This window comes from Thamnophis sirtalis, unplaced genomic scaffold, assembly GCF_051295495.1.
Source record: "Thamnophis sirtalis isolate CommonGarterSnake01/CBP01778 unplaced genomic scaffold, rThaSir2_p1.2 scaffold_13, whole genome shotgun sequence".
Lineage (NCBI taxonomy): Eukaryota > Metazoa > Chordata > Lepidosauria > Squamata > Natricidae > Thamnophis > Thamnophis sirtalis.
In genome coordinates this window covers 18,796,906-18,823,111 of record NW_028261393.1, presented here as the reverse complement: position 1 = coordinate 18,823,111, position 26,206 = coordinate 18,796,906, and the positions used below count along the sequence as shown (strand labels likewise).

At 41.0% G+C, this 26,206-nt stretch overlaps 1 protein-coding gene across 1 annotated transcript in view; it reads right to left on the bottom strand.

The window, feature by feature from the left end:
* Positions 1-1,062: 1,062 nt before the first annotated feature.
* LIN28A (lin-28 RNA binding posttranscriptional regulator A) overlaps positions 1,063-26,206 on the bottom strand; it is a 36,413-nt gene continuing 11,269 nt past the window's right edge. The window contains exons 2-3 of the mRNA XM_014064105.2: positions 8,566-8,750; positions 1,063-3,913 (exon numbers count right to left, since the gene is read on the bottom strand). Of these exons, the coding sequence (XP_013919580.2) occupies positions 3,700-3,913; positions 8,566-8,750 (399 nt within the window). The 3' untranslated portion in view covers positions 1,063-3,699. The remainder of the gene's footprint in view (positions 3,914-8,565; positions 8,751-26,206) is intronic.

The following is a 26,206-nucleotide window of genomic DNA, read 5'->3' as shown; positions in this document are numbered from 1 at the left end:
GTCACTGCAAGACATAAAATCAGCAGGAAAAGCTGCTTATTTGGACAAAGTCCTGCAGCCAAGACATTCCCCCCCCCCCCACAAAAAAAGAACCCAACAATCGCCATGTTATTGCCACCCCTTCCCTCCCACCCACCTATCCACTTAATTAAAATTCAAGAGTTTAACACAAAACAAGCTTTGGTTACTAGCAGTAAACATGGAGTTACATTCGTTTTGTCTTGCAGGACACAAACATGGAGCCATGCAAGAAATGGTTACCCACCCACCCACCCAGCCCTAGTACATTCAAATTCCCCACACCACAATGACCCTGAGTGCGGACATGGCTTTACCCTGCCTGCCATTCACACCGTTTACTCTTTATGCATAGTGTCCACCACTCTCCAAATTGTATTCTCATTCCTTGTGCCAGACAGCAATTTATTTGTAAGACCAAGTCAAAGGTCTTTCAAGACATTTTTTTCAATGTCCAAAATCTCTCACTTTCCCATTTTTTGAAAACAGAGCGATGCAAAGCTACCGCTGGTGCTATCCAACCTCACTACAATGAGTTTCAAAACATGATTTTCTTTTCCATTCAATGCTCTTACAGATAAATCACCGTTATCCAATAATCCAATGATCTCAGCAGTTACAAGAGAGATGGGGAGAGGGGACTTCACCAGCTCTCACTTGGCAGAATTACAATAAAGTACAAAGAGGGAACCCTACCCCCATATCTCTGGTGCAAATACAACCCCCTTGCTTTGGCTATTTTTCTTACGTTTGTAAACAATAATCCAAGAAGAAATTGGGAAGAAATCAGACAACTTTACATGAGATATTTACACAGACTAAGCATCTAGAAAGAGGAAGAGTGTCACTTATCCTTCTTTTTTCTTCTTAATAAAAAGCAGATTCAAAACTCCAAGGTGCCACAATCTAAATTTTGGGCACAGCCTAGGGAAGCATTCATTCTTTGACCAATCTAGAGCAAAGTAATTTACCTAGTGGTAAGTTCTATTGTATTTGACACCTATGGTCATAAAAAAAAATCCTGAGGTAGATACAGTAAGTTTCTTCACAGCAACATATCAAAATTAACCACCTGCATATTTCTCACTGCCACTATTTCTGTGATGGGTGAGTCAGAAGACGAATGACATGGAAGTTTTAAGTTGTTCAGCATCTTTTGAATTGTATTGCTCAGTTCTGTAAGTTCCCAAAACACATTTAGTTTTCACTGTTCCACTTAAATGTTTTAAGAGTGCTGCATTCACCCCTTAGCAACTGCGAGAAAGCTAGTTACTTTGATATCAAACAGCAGATCCTACACAACTTCCCAAGAGTAGCAGAGTAGAAAACTGGGAAGTTGGGTGCTCCAAAATACAATTCAGTGTCCCAGCCAGCATAGCTAATACAGCTATGATTTATCAACATCTGCAGTGTTACATGCTCTCAATTGCTGCCTAACTCTCCCATCTTTGCAGATCCTTTCCTGCTTGCAATATCACCTCCAGCAGGCAAGCCCTACTATTCAGCAGAGTGAGGTGACATCCTTCAACTGTGGGTTTGGGGCAGAGTGAGAAGGCAGCAAATGAAATATAGTTTCTCTTTTTCTTTTCCTGACAAAAATATGGAAAGGGGAGATGGATTTTTTGTTTTGTTTATTTCAAATAATTCATGGGGCTTGGAGTATAAGACATCCTGGCCTGGATAAGTGGACATGTCTGCTGATGTGCCTGACGCAGCAAGTACATTTCTCTACTTTCAAGAGGTGTCAAAGTTTTCTGACCAATTTACAGATTCTCCCCTTTCCTATCTCAGTTTCTTAAGACTTGCAGAATCTGAACATTACATGAAACTGACAGTTAAAGGATAATATGGGTCTGGACTCTAACATGCATGAACAAGAAATTCTACTAGAGATGAGATGCAGGAATGGTCAATGAGTCAAAAGGCTTAAGGATAGGTGGAACAGAGGAGGAGATCCTATCAGGCACCAAAACTATACTAGGGTATAAATTACATCACCAATATAATGCACTGCTGTGGGATATCCTTCCCTTTGGCTTGTTGGTCCACAGGCAGTCCTTGGAGAAACCTTTAGCTTATGCAACTTTGGGGGGGAAAGGAAGGAAGCCCCACAGAAGTATCTCTACATGGAGACTTTCCTCTGAGCTGTGCCACAAATCCTTTTACCTTCACTTGTATCCAAGAGGGAAAAGAAGAAATCTACTAAAATACAGCATTTAGAAACATCAATGCACTCACACACAGAGATTGTTAGAGCTACAAAATGTTTTAAAAACGGAGGCTCTCTTATTCTTTGTGCTGTTAAATGCTGATCCATTCAGCCCCAGAGCTGCCAAGATTCTTCCATCCCTGAGATGTGTGAGAATACCTGAGAATAAATTGCAGAATCGTGTCGTTTTTTTTCTTCCTTTTTTTCCTCTTAAAATTTAAAATATACAAAAATACAAAACAGAATATTTATACTTTTAAAACAAGGGAACATTCCCCCCTCCCAAAGAAAAGCAAAATAAAAAATAAAAATAACAAACCCAAAGATACGTCATTCACGCACATCGTAGTGCAGATTTCACATCACGGCTTCAGAGCAGAGAGAGGTCCACCCACCCTCCCGCTTTTCACACGGCAAGTCCAGCTGTCCGCGGGAACAAAATAAATTAAAGGCAGAGCTACAGAAATTAAGCTGGGCAATGGAGCAGCAGTTTTTATCTGATGAGTGGGCTTGACAAAGTAAACACATATTTAAACTTAGAACCCTTGTGCTCATTTAGAGAATGAAAAATATGTAGGTCGCATGCATGGCAATATTAGATATGTGCCAAATTTGCATTTTTGTGTCTATGTGTTTGTATCGTGTGTGTGTGTGTGTGTGTGTGTGTGTGTGTGTGTTAAACATCTGAATTAGCCAAACAAGCACCTGCAGGAAGGAGCATGGCTATAGACGTTAATAGCACAGAAGTTAAACAGATCTAATCCTTCAGGTTTGTTTTGGCAGAAATCAGATTCCTGCGCCTGCCAATATTCCTTCAGATCCCATAAACATCTAAAAGCATGTGGCTCTTACTTCTCCCTAACAACAAATGAATCCCAGTTCAGATATGAAAATAGAGGGGATTCAGTTATTTTCTGTTAAGAAAACATGGGGCAGGCAGTTTGGGGAGTCGGTGTCCCTAAAGACTTCTAAAGTGGGACTCTTCCTTCCTTGACCCTCGGATTGTCTTAAGAGAGGGGAGCCTGCCAGTTATCTTATTTAAATTCCAATGTCAATGTGTAGCAATGACATATACACACAGAGAGACACAGACACACAAACACATTTAACTCAAGTACAAACACATCCTGAGATCCATAACTTTAGTTTTTTTTTGTTTTTTGCATTTTCTTGATCTTCACTCGGATTGGTGAAGAAAGCCAAGCTCACGAAGGTACCTTTGGCTTTTTCTTCCAATTTCACAAAACTGATTAAGAAAGGGATTCCTTAGATTCCCCACCCACTAAAAGGAGAAAAAGGGTTTCCCCCTTCCACTCAAGTTTTTGCCTTTGCTAAAGATAAAAGCTGCTGCTCTCCTGCCCAGTGCTTGTTCACTCATAGCTTGGAGCCAATGCTGTTCTCTGCTCCCATTTTGGCTGACTTGATGCCCTGAAGCCGGTCAACTGGGCAGATTTCCTACTGATTTCCAGAGATCATTCCCTGGTTTCAGGAAGAAAGGGTGAGCTGTGCATTTCTTCCTCCTCCCGGAAGTACGTGGGCTTTCCCTGAGAACTGGGCGACTGCTGCGTTTTGATCGGACAGTTGGCCACCATGTGGGCAATGCTTTGGCAGAAGTGGCATTTCTTAGGCTGCGGAGGGAGCTTGCATTCTTTGGCATGATGATCCAGGCCACCACAGTTGTAGCATCTGGGGAAAAGAGGAAAACAAGATGGAGGGGAAAGCAGGAGGGTTATTCCAGGAAAGCCGTAGCTATGTGTATCTCCATAACCTAGCCAAAACAAAGGAGAATTATTATCATTCATGTTAAATCTAGGTAATGTTCCCCTCGCACATATGTGTTAGTGGTTCCTGACTCTAGGGGGTGATGCTCATCTCCATTTCAAATCCGAAGAGTCAGCACTGTCCGAAACATCTCTGTGGTGATATGGTCAGCATGATTAAACGCTGAAGGCGCATGGAACGCTGTTACCTTCCCACCAAAGGTGGTTCCTATTTTTCTACTTGCTTTCGAACTGCTAGGTTGTTAGAAGCTGGGACAGGTAATGGGAGCTCACCTTGTTACTTGGCGCTAGGGATTCAAACCGCCAAACTTTCTGATCGACAAGCTCAGCGTCTTAGCCATTGAGCCATGTCCCCGAGTTATTATCACTGAGGTTCCCCTCACATATAGTCGTTCCTGACTCTAGGGGGCGGTGTTCATCTCCATTTCAAATTCGAAGAGCCAGCACTGTCTGAAGATGTCTCCATAGTCATGTAGCCGGGAATGACTAAATGCTGAAGGTGCACGGAACGCGTTTACCTTCCCACCAAAGGTGGTTCCTATTTTTCTACTTGCATTTTTTATATGCTTTCGAACTGCTAGGTTGGCAGAAGCTGGGGTGAGTAAGGGGATCTCACTCCATTATATGGTGCTAGGGATTCGAACCATCAAACTTCTGACCCTCCACAAGCTCGGTGTCTTAGCCACTGTCCCTATTAAACCTAGGTAGCAGAGCCCTAATGACCTTGGCTGATATAAATAAAATCTGAACAAAACCAATCTGATTACACTGAACCAGGGCCTTATCAGGAAACCTCATAGCTATCGACTCAATCGGAAAGTCAAAGAAATATCAACAACACTCCCATCATTTTTCAGATTCTCTGCCCCTCTCTTTCACACACACACAGCTTCAATGAACCAATTGCTCCCTCAAGGGATAGTAGTAAAGGAAGATCCAGCAACTTTCCCAGAGAGATCTTCAAAAATTTGATGAATTAAAATAATGTGTAAATCTGTTTTCAACCACTAGGGGGAACCCCCCTCCCCGTTGCTATTATTAAACCCCCCCCCAACAATTGTGGAAAAGCAAAGATAAGGCAGGCGGCAGTCTCATGCCCTCCAGATGTTTTGGACTATGCCTATCATAAATTTTCAGTTTTGGTTTTGCAGCTTGCAACCCCTGATGGGAAATGCTATCCGAAAACATGTTAAGAACATCTGGTTTCCCAACCAGACAGCTGAAAGTTTTTTGTTTGCCTTCAGGTGTGTTGGGAAGAGCCAAGGTGGCGCAGTGGTTAAATGCAGCACTGTAGGCTACTGCTAGATCAGCAGGTCAGCGGTTCAAATCTCACCGGCTCAGGGTTGACTCAGCCTTCCATCCTTCTGAGGTGGGTAAAATGAGGACCCAGATTGTTGGGGGCAATATGCTGACTCTCTGTAAACCGCTTAGAGAGGCCTGAAAGGCCTATGAAGCGGTATATAAGTCTACTGCTATTGCTATTGCTATATCCCTCAGCAAATGAGCCATACGGTAATTCTGCAATAAAAGCACTGCTGTTCAGTGCATCCCATCCTCCCAACTGTATTATGTCAGTAGAATAAGTGGATTCTCTTAAAATAGTCCGGTGCCCATTTAAGATATTAGAGGGCCAGGAAGAATAGACCACCCTGAATCAACCAAGGGTGTAGCCTAAAGGCTTGTCTTTCAGTCAGTAAGGATCACCCCATTCTCATGGGTTTGTGCACACACTGAACTATTAAATGAGCAAGTGAGCTGACTTCATGCAAGCTGCTAGCCAAAAGGCCTAAATTTAATCTCTGAGTATGCTATGCCAAATTGTTAGATCTGTAACAGCCAGTTAACAATTGTAGGAATACAGCCAGTGTAAGATAATCTGGTGCCTTCCAGATGTGTTAAGAATGCAACTCCCACAGCCACTGCGATCTTTAGAATATCTGGAGGGCACAAGCCTGGGGACAAGTGTTGTAAGATACACTATATTGCCAAACGTATTCGCTCACCCATCCACATAAGCAGAAGCAGTTGTGAGCGAATATTTTTGGCAATATCGTATATATATTTTTTCCATGCACTGCTGTGGGAAGTCTCCCTGATGTTCTCTCTCTTCCTAGGGTGCCCAAGGGATGAGCCACTGCTCAAGCACATGAATGCTAACGGGTTGATCTATTTCTATTCAGCTGGGGTGTGTGTGTGTGTGTGTGTGTGTGTGTGTGTGTGTGTGTGTGTGTGTGTGTGAACTCTGACCTTATCCTTTGTTGCCCTAGGAATCTGCATCTGCCATTCACTTAAAAAGCCAAAAGGAAGCAACTTATGCGGAAGGAGGAGACAACTGATGGCCAAGCCGCCACCCCACAAAGGAGGGTAAAACTGGCTGGGAATAATGGGACACCTATAGTCAAACACCTCCAGAGACAACCAGATTGGGTGAAGCAGAATTAAGGCAACTAATTTAAGCAAGGTGGTGGGCCTTTGCATAGGCATAGCCGCATATATTAGAGCCATGATGGCGCAATGGTTAGAATGCAGTATTCAGGACTGCTAGCAGTTCGATCCTGACTGGCTCAAGCTTGACTCAGCCTCCCATCCTTCCGAGACTGGTAAAATGAGGACCCAGATTGTTGGGGACAGTATGCTGACTCTGTAAACTGCTTAGAGAGGGCTGTAAAAGCACTGTGAAGCGTTATATAAGTCTAAGTGCAATAGTATTTCTCCCCTTCTTTCCTTGGTCCTGGTGGCGCAGTGGTTAGAATGCAGTGTTGCAGGCAAATTCTGTCCACAGACTGGAGTTCGATCCTGACTGCCTCAAGGTTGACTCAGCCTTCCATCCTTCTGAGATCGGTAAAATGAAGAGCCAGATTTTGGGGGGAAATATGCTGACTCTGAAAACTGCTTAGAGGGCTGTAAAGCCCTCTGAAGCAGTATATAAATCTAAGTGCTATTGCTATCATGTTGGATCTGAAAGTGAAAAAAAGGGGTTGCAGAGGGCAGGGCAACACATTCAGAGCACTGTCTACCACTCCTTTGAAACAGTGTCTGGCACTCCAAGAAACCAGATGATTCAAACAACCAATTAAGCAAACCAATCAGCTTCTCAGAATTTAAATGTAGCTCCAAACGAACAACCAATCAGACTGGCACACAAGACATTTATAAGCTAAGGAGAATAGGAGAAGAAAATTCTGCTGATATTACCTAGTTTGGGAATGAAACATTCAGAAACTAAATTAAAACAAGCTTGGGGAGCAAACCACTGCCAAAATCTAAAACCCAAGCTGCAAGTATTTTCTATTATTATAAACATCTCTTCTCCCAGGCCTGAACTGGCGTGCCTACATGCCTATTTGCCATTCCCATCATGCCAGAAGACATCTGGCAACTGAAATTACTTATTTGATTTTTATCCCGCCTTTATTTTCATAATAAGTCAACGTTACAGTGAACATACTTAATGATCCTCCCTTATTATTTTCCTCATAACAATCAAGTGAACGGAGTTGGACTGAGAAAGGGTGACTGGCCCAAAATCACCCAGTCAGCTGTCATGGTTAAGGAAGGACTAGAACTCAGGCTCCTGGTTCCTAAACCAGCATCTTAACCACTAGGCCAACAGGCCCATTGTCTTATTGTTATCATTATCTTGGTGAGAATGTCAGATGTCATTATTTCCTATTAACATTAAACAAATTTCTAGCTCTCGTGATGATGGTGAAAAATGAACATCACTGGAAACTTTAGAAAGCCAAGCAAGATTTTATTGTTATTAGCTATCTTGAGTCCTCTATGGGTGAGACAGAATAAAGTAATGAAATAAATAAAGAATGCCCGGATTTGCGTAATATGCCAAACTGCTGGAAAGAAAGGGAAAAAAATCACACATCTTTTATAACGTGTTTCCCTGAAAATAAGACCTCCCCGGATAATAAGCCCAATCGGGCTTTTGAGTGCATGCGCTAAAATAAGCCCTCCCCAAAAATATTTAAGCACATGTGCAGCTGGTTCCCACCATTTCCTCTGGTTGTTTGCTGTGCAAACATGAGGTGAAGAGGCAAGGCTGGAGGGGGGGAAGGGAGGGGGGAAGCATGCCTCATGCACCCCACACACCCTTACCTAACAGCCGCTCCCACAACCCTAGCCATTGTGCCCCTTCTTTGACGCTAATGGCCACCGCAAAAAGAGTGGCAGGCCCAGCGATGTGCCTTGCTGCTGTAGCAGCGCAGCAGCAGCCATGAGGTGACCATGCTTGCCACCTCCTGCACCTCAAAAATAATAAGACCTCCCCAAAAATAAAGCCAGGCACTTATTTCGGGGGTGAAAAAAATAAGACCCTGTCCTATTTTCAGGGAAACACAGTAGATTATGTGGAAGAGAGTTCCAAACTTAATTTGACTGTTGTTTTTTCTCCATCCAAAAAACAACAACACCCTCACAAAACTGATTTATCTATTTCTATGCTTCCAATACACAGAATATCCTTTGCTTTTCCAAGCTTTGACATTTTGTTGTAAGTCAAGAGGTTTCCGGACTCGCTGAACAAGTCCCTGAACGAAGCCTTACCGATCTCCTTTCGACCTGCGTTTCTGAAGGTTTTTTCCCTTCGGTCTCCTTTCGCTGCCAATGCAGAAAACTCCTCCGGGGCCAGTGACTCGGATGGACTCCAAACCTTTAGAGGATTTCTTGAAAGTGAATTCAACTGCTTCTCCTTCTTTCAAACTGCGGAAACCTTCCATGTGGAGCTTGCTCTGGAGCCCAGAAAAAGAGTGGGAAGAGCAGTTTAGCAATGAAGAGGAAATTATAAAATACAGACAAAGCAAGGCAGAGAATGATCAGATAAAATCAATCGTGCATTTTCACTGAACAAAAGTGATGCACATATTCACCCACAAATTTGCAATAGGTGTTTGATTTAACTACCATAACTAAAGTTTTTGATCACTTGCAAAGGCAGCTCCATTTATCATGGACTGGAATAAGACTGACATAAAATACAACTTACAAAGCTTTCTCTGCCCAGAAAGGAACACAGTTGGCATGCTGACCGACTTGCTTTTATGCATTTTCATATTGATTGTGTTATTTATTGATGTATTTTCATTAATACATCTGATCACAGAATGTTTAATTTTGAACTTAGAACACTCCAAGGATTATTTTGGGTTAATGTAGGAAACAACCCAGAACTCTGAAAGTCCAATAACAACCCTCAATACAACAGTCTTCTAATATCAATGTACACAACCAACTATGAGAACTATGTAGCTATATATGCCCCTCCTTGAATTTCTGAATCAAGTCAATTTCTATTTCAAAACATTCTCTGAAAGCAAACCGAAACAGACCAAGGAAAGTCCAATCCATTCCACACTGTCATGAACCAAAACTTACCTTTCTCAAAATATAACATCAATTCAGAAATTTCTCTCCATGCTACAAACGCATCCTTATGCCTTTGTTCAGGGGTCAAGTTGATAGCCCAATCCAGTACATGCCTATTGAAAAGCAGCTGCCATTGCATTATAGGTTATTAAATAATATAATTAAAGTGATGGATGGAAGGAACCAAGATGCTCTCTAACCCAAATGTTTTGGCAACTTGAAAATATTGCACTTCAGTTCCTAGAATTCCCCTCCACCAGATGGCTGCCTGCCTGGGGAATTCTGGGAGTTAAAGCCCACACATCTTCAAGTTTTAGGGCTGAGAAATATAGATTCAGCCTAACCTTTCTAAAATGGAGGAATCCACAACAGTTCCAATAACAGATGACTATCCAGACCCTGATTAAACAGCTCTGGTGAAAAAGGAACCACCACTAAAGGAATCCATTGCTGAGCACTTGTATTATCAGCAATTGTTCCTGACATCCAACCAAAGCCTATTTCCTTTTAATTTAAACACATTATTTGTTGTGATTCTGCATCAACTCTTCAGAAATTCTCCCCTATCGTCTACAATGCATAACAGCTTTTCAGATATTCAAAGACACTGACCTAACCTTCCTGCAGTCTTCCCTTCTCCTGGCTAAACATACCCAACACCTCTCCCCATGCCTCTGAAGTTCTCCCTTCCAGGAACCCCTTATCAGCTTGGCTGTTCTTCTCTAGACATGTTCCACTTTGTCAACGTCTTCCCTAAAAAGCATTGCCCCAAGATGGATGCAATAGCCTAGGAACAGTTTGACCCACACTGGAGAGGAACTCAATGGCGCTTAACTCCACAAAATTAGTCATAGGACTGCAGTTAAAATCTTTTCATTTTTCATAGAGGGTGAGAGATTATAATCCCTAGTAATCTGTCTACCCCACTGAACTGAACCCCAGTCTCCAAAGGAAACCCACAGTAGTGCTAGTACTATTTGGTCAGTTTCTGTCATCACCTCCCCACTGTGATCCTTATCTCCCCTCTCTATATCCCCCTCAAAGCCCCTCTAGGTTTTCAGCTTTGGATTCAAGGCAAGAAGGCTTTGAAACATAAGGGGGTGCCCATGGAGAACTGTCAGCAACTCCTTCACAAGCAGCCAACACTTGATACTCAGGATTCCGAAGGATCTTGACCGAAGTTGTGTATTGAGCCCTAGCCAACAAGATGCAGGTCAATAGCTGAGAAAAGTAAGGACCAGCAGTTAGGGAAGAAAAACCAAATGCATAAGTATAGAATAGGACAGTGATGGCGAACCTTTTCAGCACCCAAACCAGAACGTATGTCCATGTGTGTGCATGCCAGAGCACTGGGAACCAGAAGACCAGCTGGCTGGCACACACATGCCTGTTTTGGGGGGCATTTAGGGGCATTTTAGACTATTTTCTGGCGTTCCGGTGCCTGCAAAGACCAGTGTGCCAGAAATCAGAAGACCAGCTGGCGACGGTGCATGTGCCCATAGAGAGGGCTCTGTGTGCCACCTCTGGCACGTGTGCCATAGGTTCGCCACCACGCGAATAGCAGATACCTGGATGAACTATGTGATAGATCTAGGTTTCCTGGTGGACTACCTGAGCCAGTAGTGTGCTGCACCTGCCTTAAAAAGCCAATGCAATTCAGGGCTGCCTCAACAGAGGGACAGTACCAAAATCATGCAAAGTGACAAAACTGCTTTATACTGCACTGGTGAGGCCACACTTGGAATACTGCTTGCACTGGCCTCCATAATATAGAAAAGATGCTGACCCTAGAAAGTGTGCAGCGTAGAACAACAAAGGGGATAATTTGATCTGGAGGATAAATTATATGAGGAACAGTTAAGGGAATATCTACCCTATTCGAAGGAAGGATTAGGGGTGATATGGTGGCTGTCTTCCAATAATTGAGGGGCTGTTCCAGAAAAGGGGGTTGACTTATTCAGCAAGGCAGTGGCTGTTAAGATTGGGCATCCATTTCATCGGGACGGTATATATGGTCTCCTGCATTGAGCAGGGGGTTGGACTAGATGACCTCCCAGGTCCCTTCCAATCCTAGTATGATTCTATGGCTCTATGCTGCATTTTCCCCTCTGCTGCTTCAGCACAATCCTGGAAAATATTTGACATCAAGAGTTGCAGACCAGTGCTACCTAGAGGTCCCTGTGTTTCTGGAAACACTTTTTTTTTTGCTTTCAAAAACTCTGCATGGCACTTTTATTCAGATTTTATTAAAACAGTCAATAAGGTCATTCTCTTAGCCTTATGGTGATTACTCAGGAGTAATTCTGATTTGATGTAAAAACACATCTGCAGAACCCGAAACAATCAGAAACAGTATGGATGTCCATAGACTCTAACCAATTAAAACGTAATCAGCTTGATTGGAAGCCTCCTTATTTGTTTGAACCACAGTTCAGGTCTCTAAAGGCCATCTCCTAACACATTTTCTAATTCATTCTCAGCTATAAGAATAGATCAATTATTGTTCTGTCGTCCCAGGAGCTCTGAGAAGGCCACTCTGAGGCCTTCTTCCCTCACCTCATCCATTTTTGGAAGCTTTTTCCCCTAAACTACTTGTTTCATTTCTAAATTCCACAACCATTTCATCTCAATTTTTACAAAGAAATATTTACTTATGTATGTTTTTGTGCTGGTCAAGTATGAAAGTAAAACGATTAAATCAAGAGCTAGTTTGTCATACAAATTTGATCACTGATATAATGAATTCCTGTGGTATGGGGTTTTTTGTTGTTATTCATTGCCCAGAGTTTCATTAATAGATAAGCAATTATATACATTTGCAAAATTAAAAAAAAAAAGCTGCTACATCTTTTCCAACATTTTTAGGTAGAAATAATGACCAATGCATAGTGACAAAAAATGACAATGATTTTCCTGGAATTGATCCTCCTCTCAATTAGTAAGAATTGACAAGCAAAAAAAAAGTAACTTCAACTTCAGCTGACTTGTATCAGTTAACAAATTCATAAAATAATGAATAATAATAAAATAACTTCCATTTAGAAACCCCCTTCATATAATCAATCCCGAGAAAAGGTAGGGGATCTCTCTATATAGTACATAATGTAACTTTTTCCCAAATGCCATCACTCTGCTAAACAACTAATTCCCACAACACTGTCATATTACCTACTAAGACTCTATTACTATTCTTCTTCACATCCTTCCTAGTACCTATCTCTTCCCACTTATGACTATAACCACGTTGCTTGTATCATTCAATTTATATTGTTTTTATTTGTTTCCTAGTACGATTTGATAGCTTATTAGTAATCTATGACTATCACTAAGGGTTGTATCTTATAATTCTTTCCTCCCCAATATTAAGTATAGCACCCTAGGCCAGTTATGCAAATTATTTTACATTATTCCACATCACACCTTACCCCAGGGAGTAAAGCTCACAGTTTAATAGAAACCATATGCTTGGCATGCCCCAAATCCATATTTAAAGTCCAGCTCTTGTTTTAAAAGAAGTAGATAGTCCACAGTTTGAAAACCTTCTGCTCTCCAGGCTGTGTTTTAACGCAGGGTCATTTTCTTTGCAGAAAGTTGAATTAAACCAGGAGATTTGCCACCCCCAATTATCTTCAACGGTTCTACTAAAACAGGGGTGTCCAACATCGGTAAGTTTAAGATTTGTGCTGGCTGGGGAATTCTGGGGGTTGAAGTCCACAAATGTTAAAAGTTGCAAGGTTGGACATCCCTGAACTGAACTAAATAATAAAGAAACTAACAAATAACAATAACACAGAGACACTACATCAGGGAAACAATAAATAAATAAAATATATCTTGTGCAAATTCACAAATTACTGGGGGTCTAAGGTCTGGTGGAAGAGCTGGGTTTTGTTTTGTTTTTTTAGTTTTCCTTTAAAAAAAAACCAACCACCAAACAAACGAACACCCCAGCACATCTTATACATTTTGTCTACAAAAAATGCACCACAACATGATATGTTACTTTGTTTTACCTTGGCCTATTATAAAAACTCAACTACAGCAGCCTGTAAATCATACTTTATGATTTAGTATCTTGGATGGACTTAGCCAGTTGTGACTTTTGAACGTAACAGGTGATAATGTTCAAAAGTGCAAAGAAACAAAGGCTCTAAATTTTAAAAACAGTGCTGGGGATGAGAACCAAGTTCAGAGCTACAATAAAACGCCTTATTTCCAAAAATGTATAGCACCCCGAAGTCAGCTCACAATTACGGGTCAAAATCCCAGAGAAAAGGATTATCATTCCCAAAATTTGATGCCACTATATACCTCAATTGTGGTTGTTTCATTGCAAGTCCCCACTGGTTTGGCTGCCACAATCTCATATAATTATCTCCTACCAACAGGGCAATTTACACTCTCAAAGGCTCACTTACCATTAAAATGAGCTCTATGTATATCCCTAATCTTTTTGGGAGGGGGAGGGAGTGGAATGGCAGAATTAATAATCTGTCCATGCTGCTCTGGCCTGAGCCTTTTCCAAGCCGGTTCAGGCTGTCCCTTCTGGGTCTGCAGGCCATCTGCCACACGCAGGAGAGAAGAGCAAGCCTTTTCTTTCCTCCTGTCTTTCATTCTCCCCCCACCCTTTAATGAATGGAGCAAACCCCTCATTCAGTTGTTCAGTAACCCAGGTCAGCTGATGGCACTTCCCTGGGGCTCAAAAATAAGCAACACCACATTTAAGAATACTGAAAAGCAGTCATGTAGCACTACACTGCAGTACCAGAACTACACTAGTTTGGCATTTCCCAAATAGATGCCCTCAACGGCAATGGATATTATCAGGGGTGTGTTCCTGTACCAGTTGATGCCGGTTTCCTTTGCGCATGCCACACATTGCTGACTTTAAATTGTTCTGAGCATGCACAGAAACATGCTGCCAATGGCAGAAGAGACGTGGAAACCGGTTCAGAGGTGTGGCCAACCTGACTTTAAATTGTTCTGCGCATGCACAGAAACATGCTGCCAATGGCAGAAGAGACGTGGAAACCGGTTCAGAGGTGTGCAGTACCAGAACTACACTAGTTTGGCATTTCCCAAATAGATGCCCTCAACGGCAATGGATATTATCAGGGGTGTGTTCCTGTACCAGTTGATGCCGGTTTCCTTTGCGCATGCCACACATTGCTGACTTTAAATTGTTCTGCGCATGCACAGAAACATGCTGCCAATGGCAGAAGAGACGTGGAAACCGGTTCAGAGCTGCCGGTTCTGCAACCCAGGACAAATTACCACTACCAGTTCACCCAAACTGGTGTGAACTGTTAGAAGCTGGACATAATCTGTTCACTGCCCAGAGTCCCTTTGCTGTGAGTGGTTTTAAAAAAATTAAAATATATATATAATTTCCAAACTTGCCGTCATGCACCCTCTAAAATTTCCCACCAAAGATGTCAACTTTTAATGAAGTCAATTGTTGTGAGTAGAGGAAAGGGGAGAAAGATGTGGATTACATAACACAGTCACCTGAGTTCACACCTTCTGGGTTTCAACCACACATGAACCAGACTCACTAAACAAACTGGATTCATACCAGAATGTCAGGCCCAAAGTCAACAATAATCAAGCTTACAATGGTTGTTTTTTTTTTTAAATTAACAAACATATAAAATACACACACACAAAACCTAAGACGTACAGAAGAATGGTGAAATCCAAATGAAATACAATAGAAGGGGAAATAATATAAGGTGAGCAGTATCGATTGATAATTGCTATCAGAAAAAACAGGAAGCTCCTGTTCATATTGTATTGTGTAAATGTGGTGTACGTCCAAGCTTAGTGTTGTACAACCAGATGTATTAGATTTTTAAATGAGGTAAACATGTCATGCTAAAGCTATGGAGGAGTAATCATATTAATCGTAATTCAATCTGAATTAAACTGGATTTAGTTTAGATTTTAACCTAGCCCGTTCTACTTGTCTTGGCCTTGTCAATTATTTGGTGTGCAGTATACCCTTCAAGAGACAAAGCAAAAAATTACATTCATTTTATTTCACTTCATTTTCTAGGCTTATAGCCACTCCAATTGTTATTGCCCTGGAGGGTTTACATGCCTTATTTGTAAGTAACATTAAAACAATACCAAACAACCCATCAATTAGATTTATACCCTTCCCTTTCCTTCATGAATTCAGGGCTGCATACCGATAATCCTCAATTTAAAACCACATTTGAGCTCAAGATTTCTATTATGGAGCAAGGCCATTGTTAAGTCAATTATGACCTTTTTACCAGTTGTTAAGTGAATCATGCAGTTGCTAAGTAAATCTGGATCTCCCACATCGATTTTGCTTATCGGGTAGGCTGGGAAGGTCGCAGCTGGTGACCCGGGATAGCACAACTGTCATAAATACATGCCAGTTGCCAGAATTTTGATCACATGATCACGGGGATGGCTGCAACAGTTGTAAGATTGAAAAACGATCATAAGTTACTTTTTCCATTGCCATTGTAACTTCGAATGGTCACTAAATGAATGGTTGTAAGTCAAGGACTACCTGTATGTACCCCTCTTGCTTTCCATACTACCCACACAACAACTCTGTGAGGGAGGATGAGCTATGGACAAGAGACTGAAGTACTCGATGATATATCAATTCCTCTTGCCATCAATTTTTATTTGCTTTTCTGCTTTCCATATACTATATTATAGTCTATTTCATCTTCAACCCTTCTCCTCTCCCACTCTCTTCCGCCCTACCTTTCTTCCCTCTGCCCTCTCTCTCTTCTCTACTTCCCCTTCCTCTCTTCCTCTCCTTCTTTCCACACCTTCCCTCTCTCCTTCCTCCCTTCTGCTTCCCTCTCTCCTGTCTCCTCTCCCTCTCTCTTTCCCTCTCTTTTTTCTCCCTTCCTGCCTCTATTTTGCATGGTGTATTTCAACGTTTGAGCAAGCCTCATTCAATATCAGTGGCATTAATTAATAATTATATTCCCAAGAACTATCTTCATATTCCTAATTTTACATACCTTCTCCTTCTAAAGGTACACCTATATATAGGTTCCATTTGTTTCCCCTCTCCAAGCCTCTTTTTTGGCCAAAGTGTGAGACGGATTCAAGTTTCCAGCTATCCTCATAATACCCTTACATAGTTATACCTCATTAGGCACCCATATTTTTAGGTCTCTTAATAGATCATTGAGTACTTTAAAAAAATGTTTGTTAAGATGTAATGGTATACTTTGGATTATATGTCTGTTAAAAAATAAAAATCTTTTCAGAAAAAAAGAGACTGAGTGGGCCAACACTTAAGATGTTGCATGCCAGTTTTGACATGTGCATATCACGAATTACCAACTCCATCTTGGCCTGCATAATCCCAGCTATTGTGTGTAGTTTGCCAAGAACAGGATAGAGATTAGTCTCAATTGAAGGTGTGGAAAGAGTCTGCTTTCCTCTTTTCTTCTATCACCCACTCCGCAAAACACTTTTCCCCATGACAGGGAGATCACTGACCATAATAGGACAATTGCAACTCCTAGCTGGAAGAAGGCAGGAGAAATGGGGGTGGGGGGAATAAATAGGGAAGGGCTGAGCAACCTCTTCTCCAGCTAGCTCTTCATTCTGTGTGTGTGTGCACCCGCGCGTGCGCAAAAAATCCCTAGGCATGCAAAGTTCTGAGCCTTCCATTTTGCTCTAACTCTCCAAATTCGGCAACTTTAAGACTTGTGCACTTCAACTCCCAGATTTCCTCATGATTGGCTGAGGAATTCTGGGAGCTGAAGTCTACAGGTCTTACAGTTGTGCCATGTTTGAAGAGTTTTGCTCTAATTCAAGAGTGGTGGTTTGGGGGGGGTTATTTACACGCTGTAAAAGAGCAAACCTTGTGACTCACCCTTTTGAAATAATTATCAGGCCACTAACCTTGGTGCAACCATGAGGAATTCTAGGAGTTGAAGTCCACAAGTATTAAAGTTGCCAAGGGTGGAGCCCCTGCTATAAAGAACATGTGAGCCTAAGCATGAACTAGGTAAAGCTTCCACACTTTTTAAATCTTGGAATATTCATAATCTCTGTAAAAATTGACAACTCTATCCCTTGGAGCTGGTGGCACTTGAAAATCCCTCTTCAATGACAATCCGCAAGATTCAATTAAATGATTTTCAAATTCAGTTGCCCCAGCTGCTTCACCACACCTGAAACGTATCTATTTGGGATGAGGTCTCCATTATAAGTGGCACACAGCTAATATGGAGATAGACACACTCTGAATTCCCAAATATTTGGAAAGCTGCTTAAGAATTCCAGGAACTGCAGATGCAACACATCTGAAAGGGCTGGGAACTATGCAGGATCAAACCAGAAAAACAGGCTCTCAAATACACATTTTTGATGCCTAAGAGTAATCACATTTAAATTTGGCTCCCTATTTATTATCTCATTTGTCCTATCTAGTATTCTAAATATTTTGCAGTACAAAATATTTCAGTTTTGGTTCAGGATTTGGATTCTCTACTCCATTTCCTGATTCCCCTCCAAGACTCTTTCCAGTATGACATCCTGATGGAGCCATTTAACCCTCCCTCTCCCATTTAAACAGAGGTGGGTAGGTGGCCCCAATTATTTTGGGGCACATCTAAGAATGCTGCAAACCTCTCTCCTTACAATTTTGATTAAATAACAGTGCGAGGGACCCATCATCCAACACAAAGAAAATAAGAAAACCTTTGAATCAAGGTTAAAAATAATTATGACTCTCACTGTTTTAACTAGCACAGTAAGTTTTTCCTACATTTGTGCCTTCTAGGTATATTAGGGTAACACGATTTCCAACCCACGCATGGGAAGGGTACCAATTTGGGGAAAGCTGTCAAAAATTATGTTGTGTAATATTTTGTGGTAGAAAACAGATATGCCTTTGTCTGCAAACAACAACACCATTCACACATCAATGTTGCTTGCCTTGCACGCATACTATTTAGGTTTAGGTTTAGGTTTATTAGCATTTGTAGGCCGCCCTTTTCCCTGAGGGGACTCAGGGCGGCTCACACAAAACCGGGAAGGGGGAATACAAACATTAAGATACTATTACCACACACCGTTTGAGTGTTTTATCTGCTGGCTGTGAAGAAGATAATATACTGTATTTGTAAAGGTAAAGGTTCCCCTCGCAATATGTGCTAGTTGTTCCTGACTCTAGTGAGCAGTGTTCGTCTCCATTTCAAAGCCGAAAAGTCAACGCTGTCCAAAGACGTCTCTATGGTCATGTGGCCGGCATGACTAATTGCCGAGGGTGCATGGAATGCTGTTACCTTCCCACCAAAGGTGGTTCCTATTTTTCTACTTGTATTTTTATGTGCTTTCGAAGTGCTAGGTTGACAGAAGCTGGGACAAGTAATGGGAGCTCACTCCATTACCAGGCGCTAGGGATTCAAACCGCCGATCTTTCTGATCGACAAGCTCAGTGTCCTAGCCACTAGCCACCGCATCCCTATATTCATACCGACTCCTAATAATCTCATGCATATGCTTCTTTAGTTTTTTTTATATATATAGTACATCTACCAAATTGGTTGCTAAGCAATTTTGGTAGATACATTCATGTGTGTGAATGCATGTGCACAAGTGTGGCCAAAAACAAATCGGTTAGTGAATTCTCCAACAAGCTTAATAGACCTCTAAATCTCTAATCATTTAAAAAGGTAGTCTGGCCTTCTCCATATTGCCCCACATCTCCTGCAATGTAAATCAATTTGCTTTTAATGACAAGGGGGAAAAGTTTCCCACAGAGTGCCTGCTAAAGACTAAACTTTCTTCATCCATTACAGCTGCATTGCATACCAGGAGAGTATTGTCTTGGTAAATCCTTTTTAGCAGGTCATTACCCTGCCTTTCTGCCAAAACTGACTTCCATTTCTACAAAAAGCTGGATTCACACAACCTACCAAATCTTAAATCTTGGTGTACAAAACATCAATTGTATTTCCATATATTATCATCCCCAAACAAACCACATTACAATGGAAGGTGACAGCTGCCCAGCTTCTGCTGGAGGACAAATAATTTAACTTAGCATAGGATGCTTACACAAAGCAGCCACAGGTAGTCCTCAACTAACAACCTCAATTAAAACCAACATTTCCATTGCTAAGCAGAACTGTTAAGGGACTCATGCCCAATTTTGTGAACTTTTTGCCACGACTGTTAAGTGAATCATGTGGTAATTAAGAGAATCTGCCTGCCCACATTGACTTATTATGCCTACCATCCAGAATGATGTCTCTCCAAAACTTGGCAACTCCCCCAGTCAACATTACTGACTGGGGGATTTTGGGAATGGAAGTCCAGACATCTTAAAAGTTGCCACCCTTGAGAAACACAGATCTAGAAAAATGAAACAAAGCTGGTACTATTTTTAAGTTAACTCCTCTTGTCCACTACAAAGAATGTTCCATCTCAGAAAACCTTCAGAAGCTTCTCAAGATCTTCCCAAAGTATCTTTATAAAACAAGTCAAACCCACCAGGATCTGTGCTTTTTCTTTCTAAAAGGCTGCAAAGGGATGTTCAGAAATAACTGGCAACAAAAACAATTCAATATAAAAATCAAGAATAAAACCATCAGGCAGACAATGACAGGTAGTCCTCAACAATCTGTTCTGATGTCCCGGGGTGGGGTGTCATGTGATAATCATTCATAACCTTCCCAGCAGGCTTTGGACAAGCAAAGTCAATGTGGACAGGCAGATTTGTTTAATGACCGCATGATTTCCTTAACAATTGCAGGGATTTGCTTCACTGTGGCAAAAAGGTCATAAAATGGGGCACAACTCACTTAAAAACTGCCTTGCTTAGCAATATACATTTTGGGCTCAACTGTGGCCATAAGTCAAGGACCACCTTTAAAAACAACAGAAATATCTGAAAATGTTTTGGAGCAAAATGGAGCTTTCAACGGGTTTTTCGTGTGTGACCTCAGAGCACTGGCTTTCTCCTCATGTCAGCTGCCCCGTTGCTTCAATTTTAGCTATGTGAGATCTGGCAAAATTTTCCCTGGGGGGGGGGGCGGGGTGTTCAAAACAGGGAGACCCACGACTGAGAAAAGTTCTACTGGCTGCTGGTTCCACAGTCTGGGTCTACCCCCCCCCTCCCCGTGATCTAAATCTGGGTTAATATTGGAAGAGACAAACGTTTATGTGTTAAAGAGGCAACAATAATCCAGCTCAAACCCACATAGAGATTTTACAGAGGGATTTGTTCACAAAGTCCCTCCCAAATAGCCAATTTACATCGAGGTCTGACACCAACATATCTCTGATAAATATAGATAATTGGGAGGAGTTCAGGGATAATTGGGGGGAGTTAACTTCATCCGCCACCAGCCTGCCTCTCTCTTAGCCGAGTGAAATGTGAAATACTGCTGTTTATTTTGAGGAGTGCTTGAGAGATTGGTCAACCTCCCCACCCCCAACCCCAAAAGCAATCTTGTCTTCCCTTGGGGAACAAGGGAGAGAAAATTGCAAGGAAGGCTCCTTCCCCCTCCCCGGCCCTCCCTCCCTCCCTCTTGCCCTGGGTCTTTTGAAGTGACCTGCAAAAGAAGCTGGTGGTCTTCAGAACATCCCAAGCCCTTCCCCCTCCTTCCCAAAACACACACATTGTTCGAATTCCTCTGTTATCAGATAGGTAATCAAACTGAAGCCCCATTGAATTAGTCAAATAGCCCCCTTGCATCTGAAAGGAAGAGGCCCAATGTGCCTCATCCTGGCACACCACACACAAAGCAGGAAAATTCCCAGGCCATCTCCCCCCCCCAAAAAAAAGAAAGAAAGAAAGAAAGGGGAAGGAGAAGGAAAAAGAAAAGGAGAAGAAGGAGAAGACAAAAGTTGTCTCTGTACATGGGGAGTTGGGGGGGGGACATTCCTGAAGCCCTGAATCTTTAGTGGAGAGGAATCCAGAGCCCTCACAGATCTGTCCCCATTAGCAGCACAACTGCCATCCTGTTTAAGAACCCATCACAGGATTCTCCGACCACAGCAAAAAAATGGTGAGGATTCAGTCCAATTTTATAAACAGGATTTTAATCCTAAAATACAAATGCCCTCGCCCACCAATGCTGATGCATTTGCAACACTTACATTTGCATTTAAATGCAATGCACCCAAGGTGCTGCTACAATTGCCCTGGATGACAGTACCCTAAAAGTGTAGGGGAGGGTTAGGACCAACACCCAAAGCGGAAAGCATACAGTGGTGTTAAACACTGGGGGGAAAAGAGTCACCCATCAGCCATTTTCCGATCTGAACAAATGGAATGATATTGACTGCCCACCCTTATTGTTCTCTTTTGCTGCCTCTAGGAATTCTCAGTGGAGCTCCCTTTGTTAAAAGCAAGGGCTAAACAAACACAACATCCAAATGCCATATTCTACCATCATGGCAAACGTATAAGTGGTCACCGCAGAAATAAACCTTCTCACCGTAAATTTTGCCCCTGGAGATTGTAAATAAGCAATCCATCACAATCCTGCTGAAATGTGAACAAGCCAAAAGCAGTTACAAGATGTGGCCGCCGCAGCTTCCTTTTCCTCCACAGTTTCAAAGGATATAAATGGTCACCTCCAGCTTTATTCATGGATTCTGGGAATGCTTATCCCCACCATACCAACATGCACCCAGGTGGGAGCTGGGCATTTCCAGCCCTCAAGCTTGGGGTGGGTTTGGTTTGTTTGTTTGTTTGTTTTTTGGGGGGTATCCCTTGGAATCACACTGATGGTTGTTAACTGAAAGCAGGCAGCTGCAGTGTAGGCAGCAAGATATATTTTAGCTAATTATGCTGATGGGGAAAGAGAGGAGGAGATGGCCAACGAAACTCTCCTTAAAAAATTCGCAAGTAAAAATCAATTCCTTTTGTACAATGGTAGTGTCTGCTGTTGTCCTTCAGCAACACATAAGTGTTAAATGCAGTCTTCACCCACAAAACACCTCTATTTCAAGCCAAACAGTCATGTAAATTTCGGTTATATTCCCAATTCTAATTTCTTCCTTGCCTATAAAATTAGCCTGGCTAACTTACAAGCAGGTAGTAAATCTGCCTGCAAATCTTGGCTGTTTTATCTGCCATGTTCCCTGTTCTGCCTGACTCTAGGGTACTTTATTGGAAAAAATAATGTTTAATAAGAGGCTAAGATGATGCTTTCAGAGATAGCTGCCCACTGGTTACCTAAATGATTACTTAAATGCTCTGCTATTGTTCTTTGTCCAAAATGCCCACATCTACACTAGAGCAAATACAGAAGGGGGGGATTTACATATAGATCCTCCTTTTTAGGAAAGTAACTACATTCTGAAAATGTTGTGTTCACACTATACACTTAACTAGGTCCAAATGTTAAATCTGATTGGTGTTTTCAGGTTTTGCATTGTTAATGGCTTGGCCTGATATGCAAACTTAGCTTGTTTACTTTGTTTATGGTTTAATGTATTGTATATAGCCAGAAAATGGATTAATAACCATTAATTATCAGCCCAGGTCATTGTTTTGGCCTAAGGTCACCAATGAGTGATAGTGATGGGCTGCTAATTCCTAAGCCAGCTAGTATGTACCAGTTCTATTGTAACACAGGGGTGAAACCATAAGACACATTCTTGATTTAATGGTGATTTTTTTTGCCTTTTCTCAACAGTTTCCTATTAGGAATATCAAGGGTGGGCAGAGTGCCAAATTTAATTTGTTTGTAATTTGGACTGAGCATTTTTCACTGCATTTCCTCTATCACCCTTTCTAAGGTGGGATTCATTTTACTCAATAGGAGCAAAAATGCAATATCTTTATTTTTATTCTAGCTAGTCTGGCATGAAATGATTTTGGCTCTTTCAGTAGACAGAGGAAAACAGCATCTCTTTTTACATATTCTTTAAATTCATAGAAATGGACCATGAATCAGAATCCAGAATAAATCATGCATACAAATGTTATACCAAAAATGTAATTTATATTCCTGAATGGTGAGTCTCAGTCTCCCTCTCTCCCTATCAAATATATTACTGAACAGGAATAAAGTTTTATTGTTCTAAGAAACGCCTGTTTGTTTGTTTTTTTAAATTTCTATAGCTCTCATTCCCCCCCCCCAAGAATTTCAGTAGTTAATTATATTATAAAATACAAAGGAAAAATGAAAATAGTGGAAAAGTAGAGGCAGGAAAAGGGAAGAGAGGAAGGTACAGGGGAAAGGGAGGGGACATTGACTCCCAACTCTTTTTAGCATAGTAGAAAAAGATATAATTTTTACTTTTACATAGTACTATATAGTAGGCATTTCTACAACAAACTTATTTAATCAGCAAGCCCAAACTTTAAATCAATCAATTAAATGAAATTTGTAATTCGATCTTTGAAATGCCCAATGCACCATATGTGCTACTAACATTCTACTACATATATAATTTACTCACACTTAAAATGATCAGAAAGATGGCAATAGTTCAGTTCTTATCTCAGGTTAAAGTATAATGTGATTAGTTTGGATTTGATTTTCGAAAATAAGCTGAAAACAAGTCATAGTTCTATACAATTTATTAACTTTTAGAGCCATCCTTTCACAGACTTTCAGTGAAAGGCTCAAATTAGAATTGCTCAGAGAACATTGGATCTGATATTTAACTTTCATCACCCAAAGCATGTTTCTCAAAATACGATTTTATGTAGAATAATCACTCAGATCTTAATCTGCCTTTGTTCTATAATTTCTCTTTATTTTAAAATTCTAACAAGCTATTACGGAAACATAGATTCAACCATATTCCATTTTAATGCAATGTGCAATCCAAATAACTGTGCTTAGTAAATGAATCATGTTATACAAACTATGCCAGCCTCATTTAAGAGGCTGGGCTATCAAAGCCAGGGGATATCACCATAGCCACAAAAGACATACCATTGTGTCATAATTCAAAAATAAAATGGTATTTTTCCAGTAAACAAGCCCATTCCACAAAACCAAAGCTTAATTGTACGTTATCATCTAGATTGTACTAGTTCTTCAGTTCCAAGGCCATAAGTTTTAAGACTTGTGTCAATAGGTCTACAGCCATCTCTATCTCATCTTTCCATCCCATGGTTGGGGAAATGACAGGTATCTAGAAACCTGCCCTTCCCCCAACAATATTTAAGGCACTCACACCCTCCAGATGTAAACCCGGTGATTTTTTTTACTAGTGATTTAAATCATGATTTAAATCCACTTGATTTAATTAAAATCCACCCTGCATAGAAGTATGCTTCATTAAATATACAATAGCAGCCTAAGCTAAGTTCAAGCTTTGTGAGGTCCCTGGTACTCTGAAAAGTTTGGTTCTTGCAGACATTTCATTACCCAACTTAGTAACATCATCAGTGCTAGAAGGGAGCACGATTTAGTCAAAACAAGCTCAACTACAAATACTATTTTCTATTAAATCAAGTTTTTCACAGATGGAATGTACACCATGTGCACCAAAGGATCAGATCAGATAGAGATGTGGCTCTTGTCTCATTATTAAATAATATCCACCAGTGGTTTTAGTTATGGGAAATCTTTGTGATGGAAAAATCTGACTAGTCCATGATTTGGTTCAAGGAGAATACAGTTACTGCTCCATGTTTCAGAGGCGTCATGTATACTTTTTTTTTGAAGGGGGGGGGGTTCTTTTTTTTTTGCAAGAAATTTTTATTTTTATGAAACAAACAACATATACACACAAAAAAATCATCATCACATACAGCATGTCATTTGGTTACAAATGTTTTTGCATCCATATTCTCAAATAGCATTTACAATCACAAATTTTTCATCTAGTATAACTAAGTACCTCACTTTCATTGTACAACATATATTCAATTACAATTAGTATTATTTTTTTCCCAATAAACCTGATTCCCTTACATTCTTGATTATCTATTTGATAACAGTGTACCTTTATATAATCACAAATCCCAATATAAAAGAGATTTACCAGCCATTTATATTTGTTTATCACTATTTTCAATTATGCATAATTCCACCATGAGGCGTCATGTACACTTATATGATAGTTAAGGCTAGAAGTTGCAGTAGGAATGATAGTTCAAAGCGAATAATTGGTTTTAAAAGATTCTACCGCACCTTTCCTCCTCTTTGAAATGACTGAAGGCTTTCAGCAAGGATCTCAAAGCAAGAGCACAATATGTTAGGACTGGCTCCTGAACCATTTTAGGGGGTTTAACCAGGTTTAGAACTAATAAAGCAGCCAAAGAATTCTTTTTAAAATTTGTGTAACATGCTCACATCTGAAAAATGCCAATCCAGATTTTGACAGCCATGATTTGCTGTACACAAGTTTCATTCAAAGATAGTTCTATTTAAAAAGGTAAAGGTTCCCCTCGCACATATGTGCTAGTTGTTCCCAACTATAGGGGGCGATGCTTATCTCCGTTTCAAAGCCAAAGAACCAGTGCTGTCTGAAGACCTCTCCGTGGTCATGTGGCCAGCATGACTAAATGCTGAAGGCACACGGAACACTGTTACCTTCCCAATAAAGGTGGTTCCTATTTTCTACTTGCATTTTTACGTGCTTTTGAACTGCTAGGTTGGCAGAATTTGGGACAGGTAATGGGAGCTCACCTCATTACTTGGCGCTAGGAATTCAAACCGCCGAACTGCCGATCTTTCTGATCGACATGCTCAGCGTCTTAACCACTGAGCCATCGCGTCCCTAGGATATGCTATAAATGCATGGAGTCCAACAGACTGTAAGTTAACAATTGTATACATAGCAGCAAAATATTTCAGAAGAATCAGCATAGGAATCTGCCCAGCTTTAATAA